Source organism: Ochotona curzoniae, unplaced genomic scaffold (assembly GCF_017591425.1).
Source record: "Ochotona curzoniae isolate NIBS_2020 unplaced genomic scaffold, NIBS_Ocur_1.0 contig_4965, whole genome shotgun sequence".
In the NCBI taxonomy this organism is placed as follows: domain Eukaryota; kingdom Metazoa; phylum Chordata; class Mammalia; order Lagomorpha; family Ochotonidae; genus Ochotona; species Ochotona curzoniae.
This window is the reverse complement of record NW_024466441.1, coordinates 221977-238259: the sequence shown is the minus strand read 5'-3', so window position 1 is coordinate 238259 and position 16283 is coordinate 221977. Positions and strand designations below refer to the sequence as shown.

Sequence of the window (16283 nt, the reverse complement as noted above, 5' to 3'; positions counted from 1 at the left end):
CAGGTCTGAATTATAGGTATGAGAGATGCCAATCTAAATAATGACAAAAAAGGAAAAATGGCATTTACTTGAGTGCTGAAAAAGAATACATATGCCACAGTATACTATGAGCTTATTCAAAGATGGAGCAAAGTGGGGAATTTTCAATAGGAAGATGATGACTGCATATCATATTCTGATATACATGATCCATGATCACAAGGATTAATAACAGGGGTGGCAGCAGTTCAAAGTTAAATGCATTTGTCAAACCTGCTTGTGAAATCTTCCAGCTTAGGCAGGGCAAAAGCGACACGTTTACCCTTTATTTCCCCCTTCTCTTCAGCAAGCTGTGGTTGTATGGCTATGCACCCACACCTGTTTTATGCTTTTCAGACATGTTTGGCTCATCCCACCTGTAAAAAAGCTACAATTAGCTGAGGCATTTGCTAAGGGTGTTGAGACGTGGGATGAGTTGTAGAAGAAAATAGTAGCTTTGATCACATGAATAGTGACTGGACAAGGACTGAAATTTTTTCAAGAAAATGCAATATCACATTTTAATTCTTTTTCCTATCCACTTTACATGTAGAGTAATACATAACAATAATACTTCATTTTAATTGCACCACACTATTTAAATTACAGAAAATTAAGGGGAAGAGAGACCATAATCAATGATTCAGCAATGTGACTTTATTATGTTGTTTTAGGCCACTAAGATTGTGGTATTTTGTTATGTCTGCAACAGGAGGCTCACAGAAGCACAGCCATTAGCACAAAGTGTAGAAGGGCAGGCAGGCTGGAGAGCTGGCAACAATCAGTGATAATGTGGACAGACAGCAATGTTGACAGCTAGGAGGCAGATAAGCAGTTCAACATCTTAGAGGAAGGTAAGAGAAGGAGAGGTAGACTGGAGGACAGAAGGCCAATTGGCAGGCAGCTGGAAGAGGGGCAGGTGGTCAGTTGGAAAGCAAGATGTGAGCAGAGGACAAGAGACACGGAAGCTGACAGGAAGACAGGATGCCTGGCAGAGACTCTCAGAACCAATCTTGTCCCCATCAGGGTTAGTGGAGCCTCCTGAGACGTAGATGAATCCCATTCTTGGACTTCAGGACAAGTCTTGGGATGGGGATAGGGACTTTGGTGGGATCTGCCAGCAGCTCAAAACGCAGCAGGGTCAAGGCCACGGCCACCTTCAGCTCATTCATGGCGAATTGTTTTCCGATGCAGTTCCTGGACCGGGAAGGGAAAATGAAATGAGAAGTGGCCTCAGATCCCCCTCTGAGCTGGATAGGCAATTGTCCTTGAGCTCTAGCCCAGAGTTGGCCAGTCAGAGTCCTTGTTTGTGTGGCTTAGCCATCATCCATTTCCAAATAGTCACACACTGGCTCCAAGCCTCAGTCATGGTCTTCTGACCTTGACAAACACTACAGCTCTTCTGAGACTGTCCTGTCTCTACTCTTGAAGACACAAAGTCTCCTAGGAGAGCCAGTGCTGTAAGAAACAAAGTCTTATCACAGGAATTGTTTAATGCATTAATAATTATTGGGTCATACCCCCTCTCCACAATGTCTAGTTCCTTAACATAGAGGTCACTCACTGGTCAGAGCCTTCAGGGGGCAAATAGGCCATGTTGGTAAGGGTTCACTAGGGGAGTGTGGGAGTGTCAGTGGGGAAGTTCTCAGAGGTGAAATGGTTTGGAGCTGTGCCTACTGTCACCCATTTGCTCCTATTCAGTGTTTCAGCCTCCATCATGCTCTCACTGCGCCAGTGTCCCCAGTTTCTAATTACTGACAGAAACACTTATCCAGAGCCCAGAGCAGACTCAGGAACAGCAATCATTTCAGAAACTTCCCTTCAAGTATGAAGCAAGGCATGATGCCTATGTTGAGGGTGGGATGGGTATGCGGTTTGGTGCAACATATTTCTGCTTTTATCTCTGAGGTATTGGAGGAAAGGGCAGTATCTTTTCTCCTTTTCCCCATGAGTGAGAACCAACTTGACATTGTAAACAGTTTGCATGTGACTTAAATAGACTCAGAAACAAGACATTAAACTCACTATAGGCGCTCAGTTCTTCCCTGAGATGTTGGTCCAGTTTGTCAGATGTATTCTTTCTGTTACAGTTGCTAGTATGCTTACTGCTACTCTCCATCTCACATCTGGATTCTTCCTTATGTGAAGATAGGAATCTCTGACCAGCTATTTTTAGTAACATCCTTGGCGGAGCCAACCAGGAGAAAATGGGAGTAGCAATAAATCCTGAATAACCTTGCTCTGATGAATACACCCTATCTAGTTTTCTTATAGCCTTACTCCCTTTTTTAGTACAGTCAAAGCCTCTGCCAATATTTTATGGGGGCAGAGATGTGCCTGCTTTCTTCTAACTTAGCCATCTTGATCTTCCCCTGCTCTGTCTCTTTCAGCCGAAGTATCTGCTGCATTCGTGCAGGAAGAGTATGTAACAAGAGACAGTCCAGCTTACTCTACTCCAACTCTCTTGGCCCTTCCTGTTTTTTTCTAACCTGTGCAGGATCTGTTCGTAACTCTCTCTCCTTCATTTCAAATGTCAGGAAGATGGGGAAATTTCATATCTGTGCGGCAGATAAAACCCGGCACCTGGTTTTCGTGGTCCTCCTAAAGGAAGATACATGCCTCACTCCCCTTTCTTCTTTGCCATTATGTGAAAAAGCTCTGGAAGAACTAGTCTTCAGATGACTTCTCTTACACTGCCTTTTGTTTTTTCTTTACCGCCAACCAATCACCCTATAGGGTTGTGTTTTCCAATCCAGGTCCTTTCTTCTAGACTAGCAGGATTGGTCTTGTGATCATTCTGACCTAAAGGGTTCTCTTTTCTCTTGCTTGCTGAATTATGAAAGTTTCTCTGTCCATCTATTTGAGACTCTTTCTGTTCTAGATTGAGTCAACATATGCCATGATAAGCTTATAGATCTCTGCCATTGCCACTGATTTTCCCATCATAGGTCTGGGACCTCAAAGAATAAAACAGCCTTTTGAGAATTGTTTTACAATGTGAATTGAAGGAACCAATAGGTTGGAAAGAAAGTTGTGAAGGAAATTAGAAGCAAGGTAATGTATTCTTGGTGACAAAGGTTAAAAAAGATAATTCTTAATGATAGAAAGAGGAACTGAAGGACTTAATATGTTGTAACCTTTTGAAAGTTGAGTATGTTTGAGATTAGGTTGGATAAAGTTAAAGGAAAATTATTTTAAAGTTAGTTCTTCACAGAAGCCCAGATAGCATGAGCTTATGGTCTCTGTGCTCACGGACTGTTTTAAGTAATGGGATCATATGCTGATGTCATATGCTAATACTATCCAGCCAGGATGCTCTGTCTTTATAGCTGACTTTGATAATGAAAATTTATGTTTTAGGGATAGCTGTTTGTATTTTGTTGTTGTTGCTGTTGCCTTTACTGGGTCTTTACTGCTTGGAAAACCTGAGCCCTAAAGGAGTTAACCTTATCTGCCTCTTTTTCAACACCTGAGAGATCACCATAACTCTGGGTAGAACTGCCCTGTAGCTTTGTTTAAAATGCTCAGAACAGATGAAACATTACTTGTATTTTGACCACATGGTTTGAACCTCTGACAGTGTCACACTTACATCAGGTCTGATGTGTGCTCTGGGCTGAATAAACTACTCAAAGGTTCATCATTTAATAAGCAAGAAAATGGGAACCCTTTAGGTGAGAGTGACCATGAGGCCAATCCTGCCAGGTTCCTAAGCTGACCCTTCCGCCTTGTCACATGAGGGGATGCTCCATGGAACCCAGCAATACGTTGGCTGACATTCCAAAGGCGGCCTCTATGGTCTACTTTTAACAATAACTTACATGAATACGAAGAAAATAAACATTAATGCTGCTTAGAACGTGCCTATCTAGTTCCCTTATGGCCTGGGAAAGCAGTGAAGGAAGGTCCAAAGCCTTGGGACTCTGGACCTGAATAGGAGACCCAGAATAAGCTCCCAGCTTCTTGCTTTGGATTAGCTTAGCTCCGGTCATTGTGGCCACTTGAGGAGTGAACCAGCAGATGGAAGATCTTTCTCTGTCTCTCCTTCTCCCCATAAAAATTTGCCCTTCTGATAAAAATAAATCAACCTTTAAAAAAGAGTGCCCAGTCCATGCTTTCCTGTTCTCCAATAGTAGCAATACCTATTTCAGACTGTGTGAGGGAGGAGGTTCTCAGACCTGTGATAAACCTACAGCTGGAAAGCTGATTATGATGAACTGTCCCCTTAAAGCCTATCAGGGAAACATTAACTTAGCTTTAAATAACTCACAGAAATATGAACTCAGAGACATTTTGGTCTTCATTTTTCCTTACATCATGTATGACAATTTGTATTCCATTGAAGGATTACTGCCAACCTTTTTACTTTCCACATCAGCCATTTATTTTTTAGAGTATAATTGTCTGGCCTAACAGGTAGCCCAGTGTTGTTTTTTTTTTTAAGTCCTGGGTTTTATGTTTACATGCCAGGAATCATTCAGATGGTATGTACTATATACTAAGTAATAGTGTCTTTTTCTCCAGATCCCAAGGACTCCCCATCACCCCCTGCCTTCCCCCAGCACACACAGTGCACTCACCTTGATCCTCCTGAGAAGGGCAGGAAAGCATGGCTGTGGCGAGCAGAACCTGGTGCAAATCGGGAGGGGTCAAACACCTGCAGAGACAGGACCAGGGCCAGGGCAAGAGGAGGTCAAGTGAGTAGAAAGGAAGCCCAGAGGGGGTATAAAACCCAAGAGGTCACCCCATGCCACCCTCTCTGTGCCCCTGTACCTCTGGGTTTGGCCACACCTTCGGGTTGTGGTGAAGGCCATAAATGGAGAGTGCAACCACGATACCTTTAGGAAAGGCAGGAGACAGAGAGAAAAAGCTGTTTTTATCCATGAATAGGAGGCTCCAGTCCCTCAGTCAGTGGTACACATGTGCAAAACAGGAAAGGCACGGGTACCACAAGTCTTCAGGTTGAACTAAATGCTCCTATTGCAAGAGTGCTAGGGTGAGCTTTGCAAAGCACCAGAGCTCAGGTGAGGGTCAGAAAAACCATGAAGCCAGGGATGAGAAGCAAGAATGCTCATTGTTTGTTGCCCAGGTAAGAGCTCACGATCATGCATTTGTTCCCAAGAGCTTCAAGGGGTGTGCATTAGCTCACTCATTCCTAATAGCAGTCCTCCAAAGTTTGCCCTTTTCCACTGTCATTTTCTAAGGAAGCAATTGGAGCTCAGAACGGCTGAGTGGCTTGACTCTCATTGCACAGGACATCCATCAGTGGTGGGTCAGGAAATGTTGGCTCCTGAAGCAGGGGCTGCAGGGATCTGAGATCTGGTCCCCAGCTGCTCTCTCTCATCACCCTGAGAGTTCCTCAGAAGCTGGATCACATCTGATCCATATGTGGGGTTCCCCAACCTTCCTCCCTTGCTTTGAACATACCAGAAAAGATGCTTATCTACCTCTGCTGCATCAGATTCTCTTCCCAGTTCTGTACATCTTAGAGTACAGGAGATTAGGGTGTATTCAGAAGTTGTCAGTGTGAATGCCCACATGGAAAACATGCTAAAAAGTTAGTCATCATAGTGTGGCCCACATGCACATTGCTTTGTGTTTATTTCCATGCAGTTTTCCATATATTACATCAAATGTGAACATTATTTTCAAAAGTGACATTGCCACTGGGGTGCCTGAGTCATGTATCAGTCCTTGAAGTAGCAGTTCCTGTCCCAGTTGCTCCATATCCAAACCTACATCCTGCTGATGTGCCTGGGAAAGCAGTAGATTGCCCAAGAACTTGGAATCCTGCTATCCACTTGGATGGAGTTCCTTCCTTCGGACCCTATTCCTCTTGTGGTAGGCATTTGGGGAGTGACCAGTGGATAGAAGTACACACACACACACACACACTCTCTCTCTCCCTCTGTCTTTCTCTCTCTCTCTCCATCATTCTGTCTCTCTAATAACTAATTCTCTATTTTTTTCAAGTGCCAGTGAGGACACAGGTATGATCTTTTAATAAGAAGTTAAATAGACAGCTCTTTAATTGCAAATGTTTTCATGTATAGAGACTGGAACTAATATTTACTGAACTTCTAGTGCAGCCCAGCCATGTATTGGGCATTTATATATCTCATTCCAGCCACAAAGGCACATTCACCTATTGATGAACAAAGGGAGATCAGATTCAGAGGAGCAGGAAAAAATGGGGATGTTGGATCCTCCACGTGGCCTCGCACGGCACACAGGTGAGTTAGAGTAAGGATTGTATACCTTTGGGTAAGGAGCATCCATCAGGGAAGGTGACTGGCTTGCTGAGTTCTCTGCTCAAGACTGGCACTGGTGGATAGATCCTCAGTGCCTCCTTGATGCACATAGTGGTATAGGGCATCTTGTCCAGGTGGTCCCTGAAATAATGTTGATGCAGGGGAGGGGCAGGGCTGGGCACACCAGGGTTCCCCCTCTCACACAGGCAGGGTCCTCCCACCTCTTGGGCCTTCACTCACCAACTGATAGAGGCTCCATCCCCCAGGATGCTCTGGATCTCCTCGCGGCACCTCTGCTGATGCTCTGGGTGTGTGGCCAGAGCATAGAAGATCCAGGAGATGCCACTGGCTGTGGTGTCATGGCCCTCAAACATGAATGTGTCCACCTCGGCACGCAGGTCCTCATCAGACAGGCTGCTGCCGTTCTCCATCTTGGGAGATCACAGTGAGACGGCAGGCTCAGTCCCTGCTCCCATGCCTCTAGACCAGATTTGGGCTGTGCTGCACACTGACCTTGGCAAAGAGCAGGATGTCCAGGAAATCCAAGTGCCTCTTGTTCCTGATCTTCTCCAGCTCTCCTTCTTGCTGCAGATGAGCCTTCCTCAGCTTGATCACTCGATCTATCCCAGAGCAGAGGTTGTCAGATGGAGCTGAGAGCTCCTGTCACCCCCAGGAGCCCCATCTGCCCCCAAGTTGATGTCAGTGAGGAGTATGGGAGTGGATGTATGCATCATGGTGGGATCCAGCTTCCTCTGAAGCAGGTGGGCCTCCTTGCAGTAGCACAGCCCAGGAACCTCAGCTGAATGTTGCAGGGATGTGGCCTCATTCTACTATTCCCAGTGTGATGATTCAGAGATCACAGCTCCAGACTTCTGCACCAAGGAAGTACCAAGCATGAGTATGTCCCAGCTGCTATAAGGGGCAAGGAGGGTGACTCTGCTTGAAAGACCTAAGTAGTTTCCTTGGGCTCTGCATGGTGGTGAAGGGAACTCAAGAGAAGGGAACAGAACCTGTATGCTCATGGGCAAGCTGGCAGGTACGGTCCATCAAGCGGCCTGCAGGGCTCAGTCGGTAGAGGGTATTGTTGTGATGAAACACATTTCTCATTCGGAAGGACACCAATTGGCCGAGTTCCTTAACAGCCTGGATGTAGGATTTGGAAGTCCTGATGGGAAAGACAATAGTAAGAGTGGAGGGCGACCTTTCCTCTGGAAGTGCATTCAGACTCTTCTGGGGGATTCCTCACACAGTGGGGGCAGGCAGCACTGAGGTACACATCTCTTCCATCCAACAGCCTCTGTGCGAGGGCACAGAAAACAGGCTTTCCCCCACCCTGGGGTTCAGGGATCTGTGACTGAGGCAGGGATAGCACTGCTATGAACACTTGTCCTGAAGTTGACACCTTGCCTTTTATGGAGGTGAGCATTTAGGCTGATCCGTCAGCCTCCCAGTGGCTCACAACGGTTGGTAAGCCCAAGGAACCCATAGCCAGAGGGCTGACACTGACCCACTGTCCAGCTGGACGTTGCCCTCGTGGCTAAAGGCACTCTTCAGGATGGTGTCCAGGGTCATCATCGAGATATCTTCACAAACGTCCAGAGAGGAATCCTGGCTGGGGAGCTTCTCCCATTTGTCCTTGTTGGGGGAGGGATGGACATTTGACTTTCTTCATGTCCCCAGGAGCCCTATACTAACAAGGTAAGGCTCTTTTCTCTGTAAATATTCTGGTGAAAATTCCTCATTTTACGAAACTCAGCCTCCAAAGCTGGAGTTTGTAATGTAATGCCATTTTTTAAGAAAATATGATTAAGTTAAACATGCTTCCTCATAGCAAGCTAAATTTTTCTTCACTGTCATGAAAAAAAGTTATGAGAATAACGGTTTGCTCAATGACAAAATATCAAGTTTTGAAAAACAAAGAGCAGTGGGACTCACTGTTCTAAGAGCAGAGTTAGATCTCTGGGTTAGGCAGGATCCCATTTGGTGATCAAAATGTACAGGTTATGACTTCTAAGGAACAAAAATATGGACTGCCATTCTTCCTCATTTGTTAAGTGTTTGTTGATCACAATTGTATAAGAAATTAAAATCCATAGGGCCAGGTTGTGATGTGGTGGGTAAGGCCCCCATCTATGATGCCAGCATTCCATGTGGGCATCAGTTTGTGCCACAGTTGCTCCACCTCTAATCCACCTTTCTGCTAATGGCCTGGAAGAAGCAGTGGAAAATGACCCAAGTGTCACCTCAACTCATGTGAGAAACCTGGATGAAGCTCCTGGATCCTGTTTATGGTCTGGCCCAACCCTGGGCACGTTGGTCATCTGGGGAATGAACCAGATATGAAAAAATTTCTCTCTCCCTCTCTCTAACTTCGAGTGCCAACTAACCAGCTAAATAAATCTCTTACACTGTTCTCCAGGTGGCAGAGGGTGGCATGGCAGCAGGTAGGGCTCTGAGAATGTAGACCTGATACAATTTCCCAACAAGGATGACTCAAATCCATGAAGAAGCCCTGAATCCAGGCCAGAGCCTGGTTGACTAATATGCTGTCCCAGAAGCCATCACTGTACAGGCCAGCCATGTACAGATTGTGCTGGTGTCTGATGGAATTTACTTTATCTCCAGTCCACTAATGCGGAAGACTTGAAGTAGGGGACTAGGTCCAACAGAATCTTCATTGGATGGTGAGAAGATTGTGGTTCCATTCTGATACTGGGATACTCACTGGCTTACTCATTTTTTTTAAAAGGTTATTGGTTATTTTAGAGGCAGAGAGAGACAAAGAGATAGCTCCCTTCTATTGGTTCACTCTCCAAATGTGTACAATGCTGTGCTTGGGCCACGCAAAAATTGGAAATCAAGAACTCCATCCAGATCTCCCATGCAGTTGGCAGCAAAGTAATTGAGCCATACCCTGCTGCCTCCCAGGGTGTGCCCGTCTGCAAGAAACTGGAGTTAAAAGCAGAGCTTGGGCTTGAACCCAAGCACACTAATACAGCATGTGGTCATCTTAGTTGGTGTCTGAACTTCTAGGCTAAAGACCTACTCTCTGGCTTTGGTGGCTGAGGCATGCTTCATGGTGGTGTCAAGTAATGAGAGAAATGTGCTTGAAAGCCTCCAGGAACAGCCATAAACTTGTCATTCCGCTATGTAAGTGTATCCTGACATTGTAGGTAGGTGTGAACAATGGCAAAGAGTCCAGCATCCTATTGTCAAGATATATTTAACAGTTTCACTGGCAGTCCATCTTTGATTTGGAAGTAGGGATGCTTATGACTATTTATGAAGAACTATACAATTATAATAATACAGGAGAGATCAGTGGGAGGGGGGATTCAGGGATGGGCAAGGAGAAATCTCAGAGCCTATAGAACTGTATTATTAAAAAAAAAATCTTCAGGATAAATCCTGGCACAACAGCTCAGTGGCTGAATTTTTACTTTGCATGTGCCAGGATCCCATATTGTTCATGTCCCAGCTGCTCCACTTCCCATCCAGCTCCCTGCCTGTGGCCTGGGAAAGCAGTAGAGGATGGCCCAAAGCTTTGGGACCCTGCGCCCATGTGGGAGACCTGGAGAAAGCTCTGGCTCATGGCTTCTAAAAAGTCCCCAGAATGGAGTCCTGTTGGAGGTGCTCCTCCCATTTATCCTGCTCGGATTCTGCCCTGGGAGCTGTTCCTTTGGCAATGATGTCAGAAGAACAGGGTTTGAGGACTGATGTTATGCTACTGCCTGGGATACTGTCATCCCATATAGAGTGCCAGTTTGAGTCCCAGGTGTTCTACTTAAAATCCAACTCAGGGGAAGTAATGCATGATGGCTCAAGTACTTGGATCCTTGTCACTGTGTAGGAGACCCAGATAGAATTCTGGACTCTTTGACTTTGGCCTGGCCCAGTCCTTATATTGCTGCCACCTGGGGAGTAAACCAGTGAGTGGGGAATCTCTCTCTCTCTCTCTCTCTCTCTTTCTCTCTCTCTTTCTCTCTCTCTCCTTTGTTATATATATAACAAAGAGGGATAGGGTTTTATTCACAGCTGGCACTATTCACAGGGGATATATCTCTCTACCTTTACTGAGTGCTTAGAAACTCAGGTAACACTGAACCCCCAGGAATACCATGTTTTATACAATATGTACATATTTAAGAGAAAGTTAACTTATGAAATTGGCATAGTAAGACATTAACAACAGTTAATAGTAATACATTGCAATAGTTATGTCAATGTACTATAAGTCAATGAGTTATCATTTAGTATAATAAAAACATGTGAATGTGTTCTCTTAAGCTATCACATTGCACCGTGCTAACCTTTCTCCGTGTAATGATTCATACTGATACAACGCCCATGTGATGAGCTAAGGTGAAGGGAATGGCCATTTGACAATGTGTATTAGTTGACCTCAGGTAACAAACTGCAGAGGGGAAACAAGTGTGTAAGAGGGACCGGCTGCATAGTAATAGGGAAGGAAGCTTCCTTCTAAGTCCTGGAAAGCCATGCATTTGGACACATGCACGTGTGTTAACGCAAGATTGTGTGTGTCTGCCAGGCATGTGTCTGATTATGAGTGTACGTGTGCCAGTAGCAGTGTCTAGAAACATATTTCCACAGAGCACTGGGCCTGTGTGAGTCCTGCTCTAGGGTGTCTGAGCCTTGACAATGAGTGTCTATACTTCAAAGTGTGGGATGAACATTTCTGGGTGGCATCCCATGTGTCAGTACCTGTGACTGCAGATGTGTTTGAGAGTGGCCTTTGTGTGAATGCATGGGGTTAGGGAGTGTATGGAGGTGAGAAAGAGGAGGACTTACCAGCATCACTTGGACAGAGTCTGCCATGAGCCCCACATAGGGCTTCAGGATGTCATAGTGGAAGGCTGGGGTCAGCATGCGCCGGTGCTGGAACCACACATGCTCTTCCAGCAGGAGCAAGCCATTCCCTGGGCCAGAGATGGGCATGTATTTGTATCAGGGTGTCAGGGTTAGAAGGATATCAAGGAATAACTTGGGTTGGACAAAAGAAGCCCAGACATGCATGGTGTAGCCCATAAGAAGGTGAGCTTCATAATGTGAGTTTCAGAAATGTGGGTTTCCCAAGCGGGTTGATGTACCTGATATGATTATGACAGCAGTAAGATACAGATTGAAAAGGTGTTATGAAGTAGATGTTATATCAATATCAGGCTGAGCATGTTGGAGAGGAACTGAACAATGATGTATCAGAAGTCGAGTCTCAGGAGCTCTATCAGTAATAAGGGGTGAGGGTCTAGTTAGAGGCAGAGAAAGGAAGCGTGATGTGTAGTTGGAGTCAAGAGAGTTGAGTGTGCATTTTTGACATTCAAAGAGGTAATCTTGGCAAATCTACCTGGACAGTGAGTGAAGTTCTAGTTTAGACATACATACCAATCCAGGGAGTCAGGAAACTGTAGGGAAGAGCAGCCTTTGGGTCTGGAAGATAAGAAAGAACTTACACAGGAAACTAGCAGTGTCCAAGCAAGGCAGCTCCCAGGAAAGCTATGGCCACACCACAGGCTACCATCATTCTTGATGACTTCATTTGTGTTTATTTCCAAGTTACCTCCCACAGCCTCCCACCCCCTCCTATGTTGCCTTGAAAGTCAACTGGACTTGAGAAGGTAGGCACAGATTATCAAAATCTGAACACCACAGGATCAGGATGGTGAGTTGGCAAGAAATGTTGGCTATGTAACCATGCCAAAGAAGACAGGTACTTGGTTATGTAATGACCCAGGACAATGGCAAATCCAGCTTAATATGGCTATGAATTTTGTCTGATAGTTGGAGAAATTAATGTAACCAATCACATCAAAAACTAGTGATAGAAGCTATCAAAATCTAATAAATGAAGATATAAGAATAAAAATGAGCGGGGGAAATACAGAAGAATAAAGGAAGAAAAGGAAAAAAGGAAAACAAGGAATGAGGGAAGAAAGGCAGGGAGGGAGGAAGTAAGTAAGAAAAAAGGAAGAAAGGAAGGGAGTAAGAGAGAAAGAGAAGGAAGAGAGAAAGAAAGGAAAGGAAGAGAAGAAAGGAAGGAAGGAAAGAAGTAAGAGCGGAAAAGAGGCAAAAGAGGAAGGGAAGGAAAGGATGGAAGGAAGAGGAAGGAAAAAGGAAGGAAGGAAGGAAGAAAGAAGGAAAAGAGAGGAAGAAAGGAAGGGAGAAAGAAAGGAAGGGAAAGGAAGGAAGAGAGAAAAAAGAATGAATAATCAGGATCACATAGCTGCTTTGAACTTTCAGTATACTCAGTAAACATTGTTGGCTTTGGGCTGGGCTGGTAGCTGGTAGAGGGTATACATACAGCTTTAATTTTGAACTGTCACCTTCTTTGGAGTTTTCCAAACCAAGGACAATGTACTCACAAAGGAAAAGCTGCTGCAGATGGGATGTGATTTAACTCACCTGATCTCCCTAGAATCACCTTTATATAGTCAGGGTCATAGATGGTGAAAAGGAGCTCACTCCCCCACAGCCAGCGAGGACAGGCACTTGGGAATTTCTCTACTCGCTTGAGCAGTTGTGGCAGCTCCATATCCACTGGAAACTGTAACCCAAGGAAATGAAATCAGTAGTATCTTTCTTATTAGATTTGATTGTAATGATTCAGACTCTGATCAGATCTCTTGCCTGGTCCTGAAGGTCATGACCCAAAGTCTGATTCTGTCTCCCTCCTGTGCTATCTGTGTTTCCTCCTCACTCAGAAGTGCTTTAGAAATGTATACGCAGTAGGAGCTCAGCTGTTCAGGGACTGGGTCTCTAATGTCTGAAACCTTTTTATGGAACCTGTTATGCAATGGTCTAGCCAGACCTGTGATCAGAGAGGGATTACTAGTGTACCCTATTTATACTGAAGAATAAGGCAGCCACTGTTAGTGATACACCCATGTGATCTCTATTAAACACAGTCTTGTTGACCTTGCCTCTGCTTCCCTGGGTTCCCATGGCTCCTTGGGTGTCTCATGTTTCAATCAAATGCCTTAGGTGTTCAATCAAATGCTCAGGTGTCCCCCTGAGCTGGGCTTAAGAAGAACTTTCAGGGACCAGCCTTTGAAAAAAAAAAAAGAGAGAGAAGAAGTCTGAGCCCAGCAGTGATTTGAGAATGTGAGTGAATCCAAGATGAGTAGAGGATGGATGGGGACACTCATGATTCATCCAACAGCTGCTTATCAAGTAAGTACTCACCCTGTACTGATTGCCTTCTCAGGAGCTAGGAACTTTGAGGGAATAAAGTCCCTGTAACTATTAAACCAACATGTTAGTGAATTAGGGGCAGCATGGACAGGCCTGTCCTCTCTGAGAAATGTCCTGTTCCCGCTACTTAGGAGGCTGCTCTATAATCCCTGCAAAAATCCATCTTATAATCAGTTCTTGGCTTTGATCTGGTGCAGCCATGACCTAGAGAGTAACACCCCAGTTTCTTGCCTCCTTCTCCAGGATCTACCCATGCTGGCCTATCCCAGGTGTGGGTCCCTGTTTTAACACTGTTGTCATGCCTGATTCCTGACTGCTTGGTGCCCAAGCCAGTCAGCTGTCTGAAAATCCTGCCTCCTGGCACTGCCGTAGTTCAAACTAATTACATGTGATTTTCCATTCCTGATAAAGCTGATAACAGCAGTATTAAAGAAAATAAAATACTTATAAGTGCTAGAAATAGTTGTTACTACTCAACAAAAGAGGAGTGGTGGTTCAATACTATGAGTAACGTTATTGAAGAGAATTTATTCAGCACTGATGAGTGCATATGTCATCTCACGTCTATCAGTGTTAAGATATTAGTACCTCTTAACATCAATTCCTAGCTCAGAAAGGGGCATTGTTATATTGTTATCTAATGACAACTGCATTGTCCAAATGTCACAATTTCTCAGTCAATAAATAATCTCCAGTCCATAGTCCAATTTGCTTGAATGAATTTGGCTTTGGCTGTTTGTCTGTAGTCAGTCTGAAGAGTTTCCATCTTTGTTTCCACTGCTGAACATTGACTGTCCTTCTCTGAGAAAAGAGAGGCCCCGCTTTATGTCCCATTGCCAGGACTCAGTGCTGCCAATACAGAGGAGGTACGGTGACACTGTGCCTCCCCAGGCACTAAGGCGACTCTTTTTCTTTACCTTGGCACTCCTCACACCTAGTCCAAATGCTCCTTGTATCACACTCTGTGTGAACACTGAGGTTCAGGGAGAGAACGATGTGCTTGACCTCAAGGTGGACAAAGTCCAAGGTACATATTAGAGGAGTGGGGTCTATTTAATATACAATTCAAACATTGACATGCTTGCCCGAGGACACAGACTTCTCTCATGTGCACCCAGGACCATCAGAGTTCCACCCCTAGATCATCTCCTTGCAGAGTCCTTCAGACTCGCGCACGTGAAGCCAGGTGGTCCCCAGCACCACATGAAGCCCATCCACCCCAGCTGAGCGAGCTCTTCCCTGTGTCTTGGACTCCTTCTGTGAGTCCTGCCTATCATCTCCACACACAAACACTCCCTGGCTGAGATTCCTTCATATTGATGTCCGGCTTCCCTAGCAAGTCCAGGGCCACATAGAGAGGATAGCTCTGAGTGACTGTGGCCAAGGACACCTCTAGAAGCTGATGTTTTGAGAACAGCTGGAGCTGCAGGGGATGCTCAGCCTGGAGATGCAGAGACTCAGGAAGAGCAATCATTGCCTCCAAAGTGCAGGGCCTCAGAACAAAGAGCAGATCCACATGAGGAGGAATGCATGACAGCTGAGTCATGGCAGGTGAGTTCCTGTGAGGGGGTGAGCTCCCTGTCACTGAAATGAGTCCAGCCCTGAGATGAGCTTCGTGTACCTTGCAGGCTGTGCATTGTCACACAGCAAGCTGGGCCCTGTGGATCAGCTGAACTGATTCCAAGAGCCATGATCACCCCCCCCCCCACTCCCCTGTCCTTCTCCTTCCTACCTCTCGCAGGTGCCCAAAGAGCCAGTGGGATGGAGGGCTTGGGAACTGCTGGAGAGCTTTGAGCAGCCATTGGCGGCGCAGGTAGTGCTGGGCTGCCTTGAACAGCAGCAGAAGCAAGCCCAGCAAGAAGGCCACCTGCAAGAGCCCAGAGAAGCTGCCCGGGAGCCTGGCAAGGTTTAGCGCGGAGACACTCATGATTCAGCAAGTGCTGGACTTGTGACTGTTCCTCTCTGTCACTGATTGCCCTTATGTACACATACAGGAGTCCAGGGAAGGTTGCTCCACCCAGCTGAAGGGCGGGTAAATGGTGAGGCTAGAGCTTGAATCACATAATCCCCAATTTATTAACCCTGAAGAATCCACCCAGAAAAGCTGTCTCAAGAGACAGTATGGGCCCAGCGCGGTGGCGCAAGTGGTTAAGGTCCTCGCCTTGTACGCCCGGGATCCCATATGGGCGCCGGTTCTAGCCCGGCAGCCCCGCTTCCCTTCCAGCTCCCTGCCTGTGGCCCGGGAAAGCAGTCGAGGACGGCCCAAAGCTTTGGGACCCTGCACCCGCGTGGGAGACCCGGAAGAGGCTCCTGGCTTCGGATCGGCATAGTATCAGCCGTTGCGCTCACTTGGGGAGTGAATCATTGGACGGAAGATCTTCCTCTCTGTCTTTCCTCTCTGTATATCCGCCTTTCCAATAAAAACATAATAAAAATAAATCTTAAAAAAAAAAAAAGAGAGACAGTAGGAACACCCCTGCATCTACCATTTTCTGCTTTCCAGGATATCCATGGATATTTACTGAGTTCCTACTATGTGCCAGGCAGCGTGGAAGGTGGTAGGACACAGTTGTAAGGAAAACAGTTTTGAGCTTTAACCTCAAGGAACTCACGGTCTAATTTACCAAATGTTGTACAATGTAAGCAACAATAAAAAAAAAAAAAGATTGTTGGTTTTACTATTACTCAGGTTTTAGTGATAAGATCCTTGATTACAAAGAGGCAAAGTGGTGTGTTAAAGAGCTAAGAATTCTTCTCTGTTCAACTCCCAAACTGCCTACCCCAGATACTTACGGAATATTCCCTAAG

At 45.6% G+C, this 16283-nt stretch overlaps 1 protein-coding gene across 2 annotated transcripts; it reads right to left on the bottom strand.

Moving 5' to 3' along the window:
- Window positions 1-1046: 1046 nt before the first annotated feature.
- Window positions 1047-15402, bottom strand: LOC121161963 (cytochrome P450 4A7-like). Of its 2 annotated transcripts, XM_040988703.1 has the most exons (12): window positions 15208-15402; window positions 12687-12828; window positions 11670-11714; window positions 11079-11206; window positions 7777-7904; window positions 7280-7434; window positions 6783-6889; window positions 6510-6700; window positions 6277-6410; window positions 4792-4856; window positions 4599-4675; window positions 1047-1215 (listed from the first exon to the last, which is right to left on the bottom strand). In XM_040988703.1, exons 1-12 carry the CDS (start codon window positions 15400-15402, stop codon window positions 1047-1049), a joined length of 1536 nt encoding a protein of 511 aa, XP_040844637.1. The 2 variants fall into 2 exon arrangements, with proteins under 2 accessions (XP_040844637.1, XP_040844638.1); XM_040988704.1 differs by lacking the exons at window positions 1047-1215; window positions 6510-6700; window positions 7280-7434 and having other exon boundaries at window positions 4595-4675; window positions 6277-6464; window positions 6779-6889.
- Between the last annotated feature and the right edge of the window lie 881 nt (window positions 15403-16283).

What these genes read in the sequence shown, in the direction of transcription:
- LOC121161963 (XM_040988703.1), bottom strand. Translation starts at nt 15,402, where the DNA reads ATGAGTGTCTCCGCGCTAAACCTTGCCAGGCTCCCGGGCAGCTTCTCT. An exon ending in AGGTGTGGCCAAACCCAGAG is followed by an intron (nt 4,676 to 4,791) that starts GTACAGGGGCAC and finishes CTGTCTCTGCAG; the next exon opens with GTGTTTGACCCCTCCCGATT. An exon ending in CCCTTCTCAGGAGGATCAAG is followed by an intron (nt 1,216 to 4,598) that starts GTGAGTGCACTG and finishes TTCCCGGTCCAG; the next exon opens with GAACTGCATCGGAAAACAAT.